Here is a 14525-nt window from a genome sequence, read left to right as displayed (position 1 = left end):
CAGGGCAGCGGCCCCGTCCCTTCCCGCGCGAGGCTCGGAGCCATTTCCCAGGCTCGGGCCGCTTCTTGATCCGTATTCGGGAGAGCACGGTCTGTGTTCGTTCGCGGTGGTGAGTCATTCCACCAAGATTAAGGCTTGTCGGGGCGCCTGACCCCAGCCGATATGTGGCAACGCGAGTTGCTTTCTGGGCCTCGGGGTTCATCCGCCCCGTCCCTCCGCCCCCGGAACTGTAGTCTCGGGGAAGATCAGGCCGGGTGCTGGGTGCGAATACCCTCTCTTCGAGGGTCCTGGGACCTACCCCAGCAGCCTAGCACAGCGCTTGGCACTTAAGATAGCGTCTGACAGACGCCACCACGATGACGCTGCTGATCGAGGGGAGAGGAGTCGCTGTGTCTCGGGGGGATTGCCGGTGTCATTCGGATCTGGCTTTAGCTTTCCCCGCTTCGTACTTTGGATTAGCCTTCCCTGTGGGCGACGGTTCTGAGGCACTGGGAGGTGGATCACAGGATTGTGACTCCGTCGCAGGCCGGCTCGCCCAGTCTCCCTCTCCGAGATCCTGCAAGGGCCCGGAGTTCTCCTGGAGTGGGGCGGGACGGCAGCAGACTGATGTCCGGCTCCTTTCCCCTCCCCGGATTCTCTTCCCCGGGAGACTTCTGCCTCCCTTATCCGAGAGCGGGAGCCCCTGGACCTCGCCTCGTGTCCTAGGGCTCGAGAGACCCTCTGTCGAATCCGGCCCCCGCCCCCCTGGGGATTGCCGACGTGCCCTCGGAAGACTCCTGCCGAAGCAGGATAGTAGCGAGAGTGACGGTCTGTGCGCCCACGGCGGCGCAGCCCCAGGAGACTCCGGTCGGACGCCAGTGAAGCAGCGTGGCTCAGTGGAAAGAGCCCGGGCTTGGGAGCCAGAGGTCATGGGTTCGAATCCCGGCTCCGCCACATGTCTGCTGCGTGACCTTGGGCAAGTCACTCCACTTCCCTGAGCCTCGGTTCCCTCGTCTGGAAAATGGGGATGAAGACTGTGAGCCCCACGTGGGACAGCCTGATCACCTTGTATCCCTCCCCAGTGCTTAGAACAGTGCTTGGCACATAGTAAGCGCTTAACAAATGCCATTATTATTATTATTATTATTATTAGTGCCCTGACAGAGGTGCTGGGAGGGGCCCAGCTGAATGCACGAGCAGATACCCACCACGGTCTCCCAACGGGAAGGTGGGAAGGACAGTAGATGCCTGCCTCCCTGGGGTCATTACCGCCGTGAAGTGGCAGCGTTGCAACGATCCTTTGGTTTCGGGCGAGACTGCACACCGCCCGGCTTACGTTATGGAGCCAAGCAGCTTGTCCGTCTTTTTCCCTTTTAGTAAAAAAGCACGCTTGGATTGGAATACTGACGCAGCCTCTCTGATCGGAGAAGAACTTCAAGTAGATTTCCTGGATCATGTTCCCCTCACAACCCACAACTTTGTACGTAGCGGGGATTTTCCTTCTCTCCTTAGAGTCTGGGGTTTTTTGAATTGGGTAGGAAGTGGATGTGGATGATGGGGGCGATGCGGCTGAATTACTAAAGACCTCAGACGGGTGCAAGGCGATTCGACAGCTCCCGATCTAGAAGAATTGAAAATAACATCAGATAGGGCTGCAGTGCTGCGACGCTAGGGCCCGGGAATGAGTCTCGATTTTCTAAGATCTTTCCCTTTTTGGACAGGAAGGGACTTGGCATCTGGCTTTTTAATGATTTGGGTGGTGTTTTATTTAGAATGTAATGTTCCGCACCCCACCCCCACCCCCCGTCTTTCTCCGTTTCAGGCTCGGAAGACTTTCTTAAAGCTTGCCTTCTGTGACATCTGCCAGAAGTTCCTCCTAAACGGTTTCCGATGTCAGACGTGCGGATACAAATTTCACGAGCATTGTAGCACCAAAGTCCCTACGATGTGTGTGGACTGGAGCAATATCAGACAACTTTTGTAAGATTGCCTGTGTGCGCATGCGCACCCTCTCTCTCTCTCTCTCTCTTTCTCTCTCCTTTGTTTTCCTCCTCTTGTATTCAGGGGACCGATGAAGATGGGCCTGGCGATGCCACTGACTTTTCCGTGGCGGGAGGCTCCTCCGAGGTTTGGGCCCCATCATCGGCCATGTTATTGGGGTTGGGTCGGATGGCACCACCCTTGACTCACCTCTCTCTTTTGGCCAGTGTGTTCAGTCAGTCACCAAATCCTGCCGGTTCTACCTTCACATCTCCAGAATCGGCCCCTCCCTCTCCGTCCCAACTGCCACCATGCTGCTCCTCTAACAGCAGCAGATATCATCATCACCCTCGTGAACCCACTCACTGTGCCTCGCTCGCAGAATTGGTAGAAAATGTCCCCGCCCACAACGAGCTTACAGTCCAGAGGCGGAGATGCTGATGTCTGTACTCTGCCGCTTCCCCTGTCTGTAATTGATTTTAATGTCCGTTTCCCCCTCTAGGCTGTTAAACTCCTTGGGGGCAGGGAACGTGTACCAACTGTTGTGGTTAACTCTCCCAAGTGCTTAGTTCAGTCCTCTCCCCACAATAAGTGCTCCATAAATACCAGTGATGGAGTGGCTGGTGTGAACATCAGCCCTAGCAACAAGAGAGAGAGAGAGATCTTGGTAGACCAGTTGATGCTCATTGCTGGGAAGTAACAGTTTGTGGTGATCTGCCAATTATCCAGCTGATGGAGTTAGGCTATTGTCACCATTCAGACCAGAAAACTAGGAGGGGAGGAGGGGGCTCCTCCTGTTCCCTTTGGACTTTTCCAATTAGGGTGATCAAGGGGCAGGTTCATTCAGTTGTATTTGATTACAGGTGAAACATGCAGGTGTCAGAGTTTTTACCAGGAAAGTCAACCTGGCCCATTTTAAGCCGGCAGATCGCACGTGGCATCAGACTGCTATTTCGCTCATGTGCCCAATAAGCCTAAAAAGCCAGATCGAGGTGACACCACAGTGCCTCAAAACTGCCCGCAGTTCCGTCCGGGCACTGGGCCCGTCCACATTTGGCTTGCGTCGGTATCTGCCTGAAGCGATGCCGGTGCCCCCTTTCTGAACCAACCCCGCTGGGCCCATTCATTGGAACCAGCCCGGCTTTCTAGGCCTGATTCGGTGGGGATCCGCGGGGAGCCTTCCAAGCCCTGGATGGTGTCGGTCGGGGGGGCCCTCTTATCGTGGTGTGTGTCGGTGGTTGCGGCCGCCCGGCGGGGTGCTTCTGTTAGCCGTCTCCGGTTCCGAACACCCAGGGTCGGGCCGCCTGCCCTGTCACTCATTGTAGAAAGAGCCCTCCCTCTGCCCCAGGTGTCTCTGAGTCCCCTGGTCTGGAAGCTCCTTGAGGGCAAGGATCGTGTCTACTATATCATACTCTCCCCCCCAGCACCTAGCCCAGTGTTCTGCATACAGTGAACGCTCAATAAGTACCGTTGTTCAGTTGATTGAGTGAGTCGTCCTGGGACACGTGCTTAGAGAGGGAGTCAGTTTGGGTGAAGTGGGGAGAGGAGGGGATTTATTTTGCTTTGAAATGTTCAGTTCCCCACTTGGTTGGCCCTTCTCTCTCTGTCTTGACGAAAGTGGCGCGCGGGGGGGCCGGCATCCTCTATAAACCGGAAGACCAGCCTGTCTTTCTGTTCTCTCTTGCAGATTGTTCCCAAATTCGAGTATCGGCGACAGTGGTGTTCCCGCGCTACCTCCCCTGACCATGCGACGCATGCGAGAGTCTGTTTCTAGGCTACCCGTTAGGTACGCTGCCGGTTTTCCGGAGCGTTCGTTTTGGAAGCTGTGGAGACGGGATGGAAAGGAATTCCATCCGGATTGGGGGGGGGCGGTGGTCCACCTGTGGAAAAGTAGACTACTCTTTTAAAACGAATCTTCCTTGTTGTGTAAGGTTACCGGTTCTTTTCACTAACACCTCGCTCTTTTGGCCATTGAGCTCCTAAAATCAGGTCGGGTTTGTAGAGCTTGAGGAGTTGGCAGGTTATCTGGAAGAGTTGTGAAACTGACCAGAAAGAGCTAAACAGTTGTTCGGACAAGCCGATGTGCCTGACAAACAAAACAGGCGGCAGAATTAATGCCGCTAAGGTATGGCTTTTCCCACAAGGAGCGGGGTTCACTTTTCCGCTTTGCTTTTGGCAGCATCAGCGTCAGTTTGGTTGGACGCGTTAGTGGCTCGGTTAGACAGTGGGCCGGAATGACTTGCCGTGGAACAGATTCGCAGGGCCCGAAGGAAATCCTCACGGTCCTGGCCCTTCCCGTCCCTCTGCCCGGGGCGTCTGATGGTCTCCCAGCCAGAGGGTGGTTTCCGCCTGCAGAAAAGCCAGGGCCCGTCTGAGCCTAAGAGGGCGAGAGCTTCAGGGGGGTGCGGCCCCCGCCGCATGCCGGCCCACCGCTGGTTGTCCTGTAGCGCGGGGCTGACGATCTCAGACAGCTGCGACGGCCTCTCTCGGTGTCGCATCCTGCCCAGTTTTGGCCCTAGCCCGGGCGTACGGTGAAAACCCCCCGGGGGCGGGAGGGCTGAGCGGACTCTCCAAAGGGAAAAAATCTGGGAGCAGCGGAGTTGAACTGGGAGTGGCAAATCCCAGTCTATTCTGATGGGACTTGAAGTCTTGAACAGCCAGGTCCAAGCGGGGCTCTTTTTTTTCTTTCCTTTAATGGTATCTGTTACGTGCTTACTGTGTGCCGGGCACTGTGCTAAGTGGTGGGGTAGGTGGTTCATTCGTTCATTCATTCAATCGTATTTATTGAGCGCTTACTGCGTGCAGAGCACTGTACTAAGCGCTTGGGAAGTCCAAGTTGGCAACATATAGAGACGGGCCCTCCCCAACAGTGGGCTCACGGTCTAGAAGTAGGAACTAGGTGGAACTAGAAGTGAGGAGGAGGGGAGCGACCACTTTGGAGCTGACAGAGGAGAGGGGGCCTGCCTTGCCGCCCAGCCTGCCGATCGGGCTGAGATCGGGCGACGGAGGGGCCGGACACAGGGGCCCCGCTGGGCCATAGGGAAAGCTTCCGTGGGAAAACCTGCCCCCTGGTCAGGCGTGGCGTGCCGTTCAGAGGGCGAGTTGGCCAAGAAGCCTGACGTGAGGCCGAGTGAGGAGGCTCTCCTCATCCTCATCTTCCCCCCATGCAACCGGGAGACTGGCCGGCATGGGCTCAGCGGGGAGCAGGGCAGCCCCCTCCTGCCATCTGGGGCCGATGGTTTGTTGCCCGCGCCCCCTCCCCTCCCAACTTTCACGTTTCTAAATGAGGGCTGCCCGAGAAGCCGTCTGTCGTCTGTGAAGTGGCTCGATTTGTCGGGGGGCTGGGGAAGGAAGGAGAGGCAGAGGCTTCAGTAATGGCTCGGGTTGTAGGCTGCTTCTGAACACGTCAGGCAGGTCCTGCCATCCGTCAGTGTCTTGCTCAAAGCCCTTCGATTTCGTCCTTAAGTGAACCTAGGCAAGCGCCGACTAGCCGCGCTAGGCTAGCTTGTGGTTGGCCGACACGAGCCCGTCCTTTCCCGGGGCCGCTGCAGCTTTTGGCCTGCTCTGTGTTCAGCAAGCCGGTCAGGACAAAAATAATAACAACCGTGGGGCCTGTTCAGCTGTTACTAGGTGCCCAGCGCTGGGGTGTGAAGGAGAGAGGGAAAGAGAGAGTAGAAGTCGGGAGTGGGTCTTCCCGAAGCTGGATGAAAATGCTCTTCCTTCCTTGCATTTGGCTCTGCGCCCTTTATTCCCCCCCGCCACAGCACTTATGTCCATATGTCTCTGAATGTCTGTCTCCCCGTCTAGACTGTAAGCTCCTCGTGGGCGGGGAACGCGTCTACCGACTCTGTTATCCGTACTCCCCCAAGCTCTCGGTCGAGTACTCTGCACACAGTAAGCACTCGGTAAATGGCCTCGGCCCGCGGCAGCGGCGCTCTTGACGTCCTCGCCTGGTAGCCCCGTTGTCCCTGCCGATGGGCCACGCGGTCGCTGGTTGAGGCCTTTTGCCCTAACGTGCCCGCGGTTCTTTTCCCTTCCTAGTTCTCAACATCGCTACTCGACGCCCCACGCCTTCACGTTCAGCACGTCCAGCCCATCCTCCTCCGAGGGCTCCCTTTCCCAGAGGCAGAGGTCAACGTCCACCCCAAATGTCCACATGGTCAGCGTCAGCACCACCATGCCCGTCGACAGCAGGATCATTGAGGTATCAGATTGCTCAGGCGAACGGTCGGTGGCCGTGTGTTTCAAAGGTTCCGACGTGCCGCCCGGCGTCTCTAACCGTGCCTTCTCACCCGTGGGTGTAGGGGTCTGGGTGGGAGGACGTATACGTGTCTGCGTGTGTGTGTGTGTGAGACACCTGCCCGCCCCTCAAGCGGCCTTGCGCTTCCTTCCTAACCCCATCTAGGTGACTGGGTCATGTATGTAGCAACCCGGGGCTTCTCAACCCCCGGGCCGCCTCTTTGCCAGATGTGATCTGGAACGGTGTCGGTTGGGGCCGGAGGGAATGTGAAGGAGCGGGTAAATCCCATTGATCTGAATCGGGCCGGCCCGGTCCGACGCCCTGCGTTTTCCGGGGATCGGAAGTCCCTTTTAAAGCCCGGAGGGCCCGTCCCCGAACGGCAAGGAGGACTGTTGGCCTAGCCGGGGGTGCTCTCCCCCTTCTCGACTGTGAGCCCGCTGTTGGGTAGGGACCGTCTCTCTATGTTGCCAACTTGGACTTCCCAAGCGCTTAGACCAGTGCTCTGCACACAGTAAGCGCTCAATAAATACGATTGAGTCTCAGGAGGCCCCAGAGACTGCTCCTTCCCCGCCACCCTCCCCAGCGGCGTCTCCCCGGGGTCGAGACCGGCAAAGGCGCTGCCCAGTCTAGTCTGTTGGGACCGGGAGAGGAGGCTCTGGAGGAAAATGGGATTTACCTACGCGTTGTGCACGAGCAAATTGGGGAAGAGCGAGTTCTCCGCAAGGCTTCTCGGTTTGGCGTGCATAAAGGGGTCCCGGCGTTTGAAGCTTTGAGTGTGGAATTCCCACCCGGCGGAAGGCTGGCGGTTCGTTTCAAACTCACCCCAACCCTCCGCGGTGCTTGCGCTTGCTTCCGAGCTGCCTTTTCCCCTTCTCGGCCTTCCGCTGCTGCTTTTGATCTGCTTTGGCTTTTCCGGTTCAACTGAAAACACCTAAAATACTTCCTTTGTTCTTTATTCTTCTTTTATTTCTCCTTGCTTTGGACTAGAATAACAGCCTGAATGCTTCTCCCAGGTCGCGGTGCAGACGATTTTGTTTGAGGGGAAGAGTAGGTATTCTTCTTCGTGCCTTTGCTTTCTTGTAATTAACAGGGGATGGCTTAGCCTGCGAGGTAGCGGGCTCTAAATGACACTGTCGATCATTTTAGATTAACCGTGCCTTGTTGAACCAGTTTCGTTCTTGAACTTGCCAGCTTGGGAGCAGAAGGCAGTACACGCTCTAGAAGCTGTCTGAGGCGAAAAGCGGTGGACGTGTGCCTCTGGTTTTCACTCGGCTAGGATAGCGTGTAGCCCCTTTAGAAATCCAGCATTCGCCCTCTCGCCAGCCAGAGAGTGGGCTGACGTGCATCCGAAATAGTTGTTTCTCCGATTGGAAAGGGGGTCATCTGCAAATGGAGCCTCCGATCTCACCGGGGCACGAGTCCTCTCCCGGGGTGCGGTTTCCCCCCGGGCCACCCATCCGCCCCCGCCCACCACGAGCCCTGCGGATGAGGCTCCCGGGGGAAGCAGAAATCCCACCAGAGGAACCAATTACGGTGTAGTCGTTTTTTTTCCAGTGGAAGCAACCCAGTGCCGTCAAAAAGGGCCGTGGGCGACCTCTTAGAGGCCGAGTGCTTTCTATTCGGGTTTTCCCGACGATCGGGCCTCCCTTCAGGGCACATTACTGCTTTGCCTTGCCTCCACGGTTGTTTTGAGCCGACGCGTAGCACCCTGAATGGTTAGAGTTTTGACCCGTCCTAAGGACTTTTCCCAGATTTCAGAGCAGGGGATGAGAAAGGGGGGCTAGGATTAGGAGGCTAATTGATTTTAGCCTCCAGCAGTGTTGGATTTTTAGTCTGCCGTAAAGAGAGTTGTGCGAGAGAGTTCGGACACGTCCGGTTGGGAGAGTGATCGTTTGGACGGTTTGCCCGACTGCTGCGGTTGGACGGGAAGGAGGGAAGGAAGAGCAGATCATTAGGCCGAACGTGAAACCGCCCCATTAGGGTGATAGCGGGCAGGAGGCGGCGGCCTCTCGGCCGTGAATCCTCCACAGTGCCCAGAATTGATCCAGCGGCCTTGTTGGGGACCGGGTTTAGCGTGAACTGTGGCGTCCTTCTTCCTCTTTTTCTTCTTCACCTTCGGTCGACCCTCACTCCAGCTTCAAACCTGGAGACTTTTTGCAATTTTTTTTTTTAACTTGCACTCTGCCATCCCTCCGCCAAAAAAGAACTGAGATCTGTTTTTTCAAGCCCGACCACCGGCGGTTCCTCCTTAAAGGCAAAACTCAAATCATCCCCCAAGGGGACATGAGGTCAGAGTGGGATCCTGCCGTGCCGATGGACAAAGAAGTTAGAATCGGGGGTAGAGGGTGGGCGAGCGAAGGGAACCCGAGGCAAGCCAGAGCAACAGGAGCTGGTGCCTTAGAAGCCCAGGGTAGGAAGGGCCTTGACCTTCAGTTTGGGTGCACGTGAAGATCGGTGAAAGCCCAGGGACCGTCTTCGGGGCCAGCGGTCTCCCTCCTCAAAGCAGATAGGAAGCATGCGGTGACTCTCGCCGCCCGGCCCCAGGCCCGATGAGGCAGTTTGCCGTGGCCCCGAAAATGGTACGACCACCAGTGACTCCGCAGCCGTTTTGAAGCGGTAAAACTCAGGAACCTGGAGAGGTCCACAAAAGGTGATTCCCAGGATCTCTCCTTGACCAGATGTTTCTGCTGGCCGGGCCAGGGCCCACGGCCTCTTGGTAAAGGATAAGGCTTCCCGAGGGTGGCGGGTGACTATCAGCTGAGCTCCTGTTTGATAGGAGCAGGGTGCTCCTTCACACACACCCCCGATTATTTGGGGCTCAAAAGACAGCACGCTCTTTCTGAGCCCCGCTGCCCACATCGCGCTCATTAGCCCCAGAAAGCCTCGCGTACGAAGCGGTGACCAACGTTGTCCTTTTTCCTTTTAGGGTGCGATGTGGAGTCACGGTGAATCAGGTACCTGTACCTAGTAATAGCCTTGTCTGCGGGATATTTTTGCTCTCGTTGGCTTCGCTTTACCCCGGTAACGTTTGTCTTGTGTGTTAAGCCTCCCCTTCGGCCCTGTCCAGCAGCCCCAACAATCTGAGCCCAACAGGCTGGTCTCAGCCCAAAACCCCTGTTCCGGCACACAGAGAGCGAGCGCCAGGATCCAGCACCCAAGAGAAAAATAAAATTGTAAGTCCGGGAGAGCTACTGACTGGGTAGCTTGTTGGGCATCTCAGGTTGGGCACCAGGGTGTGGTGGGGTGTGAGTGTGTATGTTGCGGGGGCGGGGGTGAGGTGGAGTTTTTTGTTCCTTTCCGTTCATAAAGAAAAGGGCGACCATTGAACGTCTTTCTTTGGAACCAAGTATTGTGGAGAAAATGGCCTAAATCATAGGAATGTGGAATTTGTGTTGACTGGCACTGTCAACTTTTCGGGTGCTCGTGGGAGAAAACCGAGGGTTTGCCGTAGGGCAGGCATTTGGGGGAAGAAGTGGCCATGGGAATAGGTTGTTTTTTTCCAGAGGATCAGAGTTGGAGAATCAATCAATCAATCGTATTTATTGAGCGCTTACTGTGTGCAGAGCACTGTACTAAGCGCTTGGGAAGTACAAGTTGGCAACATATAGAGACAGTCCCTACCCAACAGTGGGCTCACAGTCTAAAAGACTGGGAAGATGGGAAGGCTGGGAAGTTGGTGAGCCCGTTGTTGGGTAGGGACCGTCTCTATACGTTGCCAACTTGTACTTCCCAAGCGCTTAGTACAGTGCTCTGCACACAGGAAGCGCTCAATAGATACGATTGAATGAATGAATGGTGGCCGTTGAGTTGAGCCTCTCATTAAAGTGGGACCAAGCAGCCAGCTCCAGATTAAGGAGAATCAGCATGGGATTTCTCTTTAATAGCTGCAAGGACTACTCTTGAGTTTTCCCAATCCCCATTTGGGCTTTTAGTTTTCCCTCGGCCCGCAGATCTGGGAACGTGGCTTTCCTTTTGGAGACTGGTGGTGGGTAAGAACCCCACCATTCTGCCTAGTGCGGGCCCCTCAGGCGAACTCTTCCCTCTCTGATGTGTCCTTTTTCATCACCCACTGACCCCCAAAGAAATGTTTAGGGAGATGGGGGTGGGGCGTGTGTGTAGGCCCCCGGGCCCCCACCCAACGCTCTGAAATATTTCCTTGTTCCAGAGGCCACGTGGACAGAGAGATTCCAGTTATTACTGGGAAATAGAAGCAAGCGAAGTCATGCTGTCCACCAGAATAGGGTCGGGTTCTTTTGGGACGGTGTACAAAGGCAAATGGCACGGTAAGTCCTGACTTCCTTCGGTTTGCGTTCCCCCGTGAAAGTGATGCTTTGGCCGGTAAGGCGGGCAGTATCCGGCAAAAGCAGGGCGCGTTCCGTACCGCGGCTCCGCGGAGCGGTCTCCCGCCGTCCGAGCACGATCCCGGCGCCGGAGCCGGGCGCGTTTTTAGTTTCCGTTATTGGAGGGTGGCATCTTCCCCTCTGAAGTCATTCATTCGTACGTTCGGTGGTAGTCGGGGCACCTGCTCTGCGCCGAGCACTGTGCCGGACGCTGCAACGGGGGAAGCAAGGCAGACCAGCAGGCGACAAGGACAGGGGCCACGTGGGAGGTTGAAATCGAAGTACGTCCTAGGCAGCATAGCGGCCTAGTCTCTGACGTGACTCCGCGAAGACCGGCGGGCGAGGGCCTCGTGCCCCGAGCTTCTCGGTTGATTTCTCAGGGTTTGGTTGGGTGGAATTAGTGCTCGAGAGAGGCCTTTGGTGGCGATCACGACTTTGGTCTACGTTTCTTGATCTCTGGGGACGGGTCAGTCAAAGCACGATTCGACTCGGAGCCAGGCGGACAGCTGTGGAACGGGTTTTATGGCGAGCAAGCCACGGGGGCCGGAGCCTCTTGGCTCAGATTTGGACATTTTGGACCTCTCTAACGAATGCCGTTTCAGCCGTGCTTGGGGGGTGCCGGAGCCTGAAAGGAAACATCGGCTGCGTGGCGGGTTGGGGAGGGGTCTGAGCACGGGGCTGTGGTGCATTGTAACAGCCGTCTTCAGTCTCTGGAGAGGTGTTTTTCCTTGGAAAGCTCGGAGGCATCACAGATACCACCGCTTTGACCGTAGTTATATAATAATAATGGTATTTGTTAAGCGCTTACTATGTGCCAAGCACTGTTCTAAGCACTGGGTATCACAGGTTGCGTTCAAATTGGCCCTAGCCTGCACGATAAGTTTCAACCAGGTATCGCAGTTCTATGAATGAAAGCGTTGGTCTCTGATTTGCGGCGGGGGCACTTCAGCTGTGCCAACTTTGGCACGTACAGGCTAAAAGAGGCCCGGGGCACCTCCAGTGGGTCTGGCGTCTCGAGGGGCTTCGGTCCGACAGACCCCGAGCAACCCCAGCGCCAGCTGGCGCTTTCTGGGCAAAGGGAAAATTGGTTTTGGCATCCGGGGCGAGTAAGACACGCCGACTGGGCCGTATCGGAAAGATTTTAATACAGGGTGAAGAAAGGTGTCCCCCCCGGTCGACCGCGGGTGGGGGCCGCATCCCGGCCGAGCCGTGGGCCGTAGTCCTCCCCGGGGCTACGATTGCCCCCGTGCCCGGGCAGTGCTGCCTGGGGTCTCGCGGGAAGCGCCCTACCGGGCTTCGAATGATTGGTTCCTCCTGGAACTCGGGCCCAAACTGCCATCTGGGTCCACTTTCTTCGACGGCGCTCTCTTTTTAATGGAGCTTTTGGACTCGCAAAAAAATACTCCCAAGCTCCTCTGTTGTCGGACCGACTTCGGTCCACTTCCACCTGGTAGGTAAGTATCTTTCTCGCCATTTGGGACTTACATCCGCTCCGGGTTCAGTTATCCCGACGCGAAGAATCCAAGAGGAATTCTCAAAGCGTGGGTCAGAGTAAGGATAATAGTAATAATAATGGTATTTGTTAGACGCTCATGGCGAGCCAAGCGCTGCACTGAGTGCCGGGTAGATACGAGATGGGTTGGGTACAGTTCCCATCCCCCATGGGGTTCGTAGTCTAAGTAGGAGGGAAAACCGGTCTTCAGTCCCCGTTTTCCAGGTGGGGAAACTGAGACCCAGGGAAGTGAAACGACAGCAGGTGGTTGGCGGAGCTGGGGTGAGAACCCAGGTCCTCCGACTCCTGAGCCCGGGCTCTTCGCACTAGGCCGCCCCGTTGCTTCTCCCGTCCCTAGGCGATAACTCAGGCCCCGGCCTCAGCTGTGGGGTCCCACAAAGGTCGGGGCTGCACACCGGAGGGAAAGGGAGCCGGTGGTGCCGGGGCGGCAGGTGAGCATTTCGTCCGGAGCCGGCCCCAGGTGGGCAAGGTGCCGTGGCTGGGGGGGGTTCCATCCCGTTCTTTGGCTTGGCTCCCGTGGAAGGCGTCCGAGGTGGTCCTCTTCCTCCAAATAGTTGCCGTGGATCTCCGTGCCTTTAAAATGTTCAATTCCGGGCTTTGCGCGAGGTCTCTTCTCAGGGCGCCGGGCTCCTGGTTCCGCTCAGTTCCCGCGGGAAGAGAAACCCGCCCTGGGGTGCTCGCTGTAGGCCGCTGCCACGGCTGCCTCAGCCAACAACCTCGGCTCAGCCTTGTTGAGAAAGAAGCGCACGCTAAGCGCGCACACTCTCTGTGTGCTGGTCCGGGGAGGAGTCGTCAGAATCGAAAAGTTGCCGACTGAGGCTTGGCCTTCCCCGAGGGCCGCCTTCCACTCGCCCGGGATGTTCCAGGCAGCTATATCTAAATATCTAGAGCTAGAGCGATAATAATTGTGGTGTTAGGGAGGCGCATTCCGGGTGCCAAGCCCCGAACTCGGCTCATCGGGGCGGACACGGTCCCGATCCCGCCCGGGGCTCACAGTCTGGAGGGGGATGGAGAGCAGGGATCGACTCCCCATTTTACAGATGAGGGAAACCAAGGCCCAGAGAGGTGAAGTAGTTCTCCTTCTTCTCCCTCTTGTCCTCCTCTTCCTCCTCCTCCTCGTTCTTCTTCTGGCATATGGTAAGCAAGTACAGTGTGTCTGCACCTCAACGTACGTAGAGCTATATGGAGAGAAGTTGGGAGAGACATCCAAAATATCAGAAAAGGTGGGTACACCTGGGAAAGGCAATTCTTGAATCTGCGTAGTTAGTTGTCAGTAGCGATTTAAGCGGGTCTCAGCAGTCTAATTGGAAATGAACCTTCTGGCTGTTTAAGGATGGTTTCCTTTGGGTAGCGAAGCCACCCTGTAAAGCAGTTCATCCAGACCTCGTAAAAACAAGCTCTCCAGTTTCCCCACCGCCCCCCCAGCCCATCCTCTGACCTCCCCCTAAACAGCGTGACGTTTTTGGACTTCCCCGGGCGGCAGGTAGCCCGACCGGTAACCGGTCCTGCCCTGCGGTTCCCGATTCCCGGATTAAGACTGCAGGGAACTGTGGGAATCGCTTCTGTTCTGCTTCTTCAGTTATTGGGGTCATTTCGTGGTGCTGTGAGTTGGCAGCTTGGCGGTTCTGGCCCGGACTTCCGTTTTGATTTGTTTTAGCGCTCCCAGGGGGGATTTTCAGTCCTGATCGCACGACCATTTAAAAAGTTCTGATGATGATTATTAGTGTTTTATCTGAAGTGAAAATTCTGGGGCGATCACATTCTGAGGAGTTAAAATGTTGATTTCTCCAAAGGTGGGTAAGGGACATGCCAGATGATCACTCTGGTAGCCGCTCCTGGATACCCTCCGGATTCGTCCTCGTAATGCTTGAGGGGCTGCCTCCCTGGATAGCGGGCAGCCTGATCCAAGAGTCAGGCTCTGCTCCTCCTCCCATGGGCCTAGGGAGGCGGGGCCCCTCTCCCCTCCAGTTTCCCTCCTGGCGCCTGGCCGTGATGACCTCAGAGACTCACCTCAGGTAAGCTGACGCCGGTGGAGGGTGTCTAGCCCTCCCCCCCCCCCACCCCTCCACCCCCTCCCTCCCCTTCCCCGTCCCGAACTCATAGGGTTCCCAGGCCCTAAAAGCCCGCCGGGCTCACTCCCGCATTCCTCCCCTCCACAACTGTATCCCCCCCGTCTCCCCGAGGAGAGGGTTGGGGAGGGGAGATGGGGCTGCGGGAGGCCCACCCCGAAGCCCATCGGCCATGGGGAGTTCCCTCCGAGTCTGCCAGCCCCGTACCCTCTCCACCCAAGAGCCCGCCTCGGACTCTGGATTTGCTGCCGGGGCCCTGGCTCGGCGGCCCCCTTGCCCCCAAGCCCAGCTGGGTGGCCCCAGGCCCCCACCTGGCCCCCCAGGGTCTGCTGGCTGGGTGGGACCTCCGGCCGTGGGAGCGCTGAGGGAGTAGGGAACGGTTCCCAGTCCCTCATCACCAGAAT

The 14525-nt window shown here is 56.9% G+C and overlaps 1 protein-coding gene across 4 annotated transcripts in view; it reads left to right on the top strand.

The window, feature by feature from the left end:
* Positions 1 to 14525, top strand: part of RAF1 (Raf-1 proto-oncogene, serine/threonine kinase) — a 73320-nt gene that overhangs the window by 28608 nt on the left and 30187 nt on the right. For 2 of the 4 annotated variants that reach the window (XM_038772610.1, XM_038772612.1), the window contains 8 exons: positions 1357 to 1459; positions 1802 to 1959; positions 3647 to 3745; positions 6001 to 6163; positions 7187 to 7246; positions 9126 to 9153; positions 9245 to 9372; positions 10365 to 10482. In XM_038772610.1, coding sequence (XP_038628538.1) covers positions 1357 to 1459; positions 1802 to 1959; positions 3647 to 3745; positions 6001 to 6163; positions 7187 to 7246; positions 9126 to 9153; positions 9245 to 9372; positions 10365 to 10482 — 857 coding nt within the window. The remainder of the gene's footprint in view (positions 1 to 1356; positions 1460 to 1801; positions 1960 to 3646; positions 3746 to 6000; positions 6164 to 7186; positions 7247 to 9125; positions 9154 to 9244; positions 9373 to 10364; positions 10483 to 14525) is intronic. The other 2 variants (XM_038772611.1, XM_038772613.1) reach the window with 1 other exon arrangement.

The sequence above is a fragment of the Tachyglossus aculeatus genome, chromosome X1 (genome assembly GCF_015852505.1).
Source record: "Tachyglossus aculeatus isolate mTacAcu1 chromosome X1, mTacAcu1.pri, whole genome shotgun sequence".
In the NCBI taxonomy this organism is placed as follows: domain Eukaryota; kingdom Metazoa; phylum Chordata; class Mammalia; order Monotremata; family Tachyglossidae; genus Tachyglossus; species Tachyglossus aculeatus.
The sequence above is the reverse complement of the archived record's forward strand: the minus strand, read 5'-3'. Positions and strand labels throughout refer to the sequence as shown.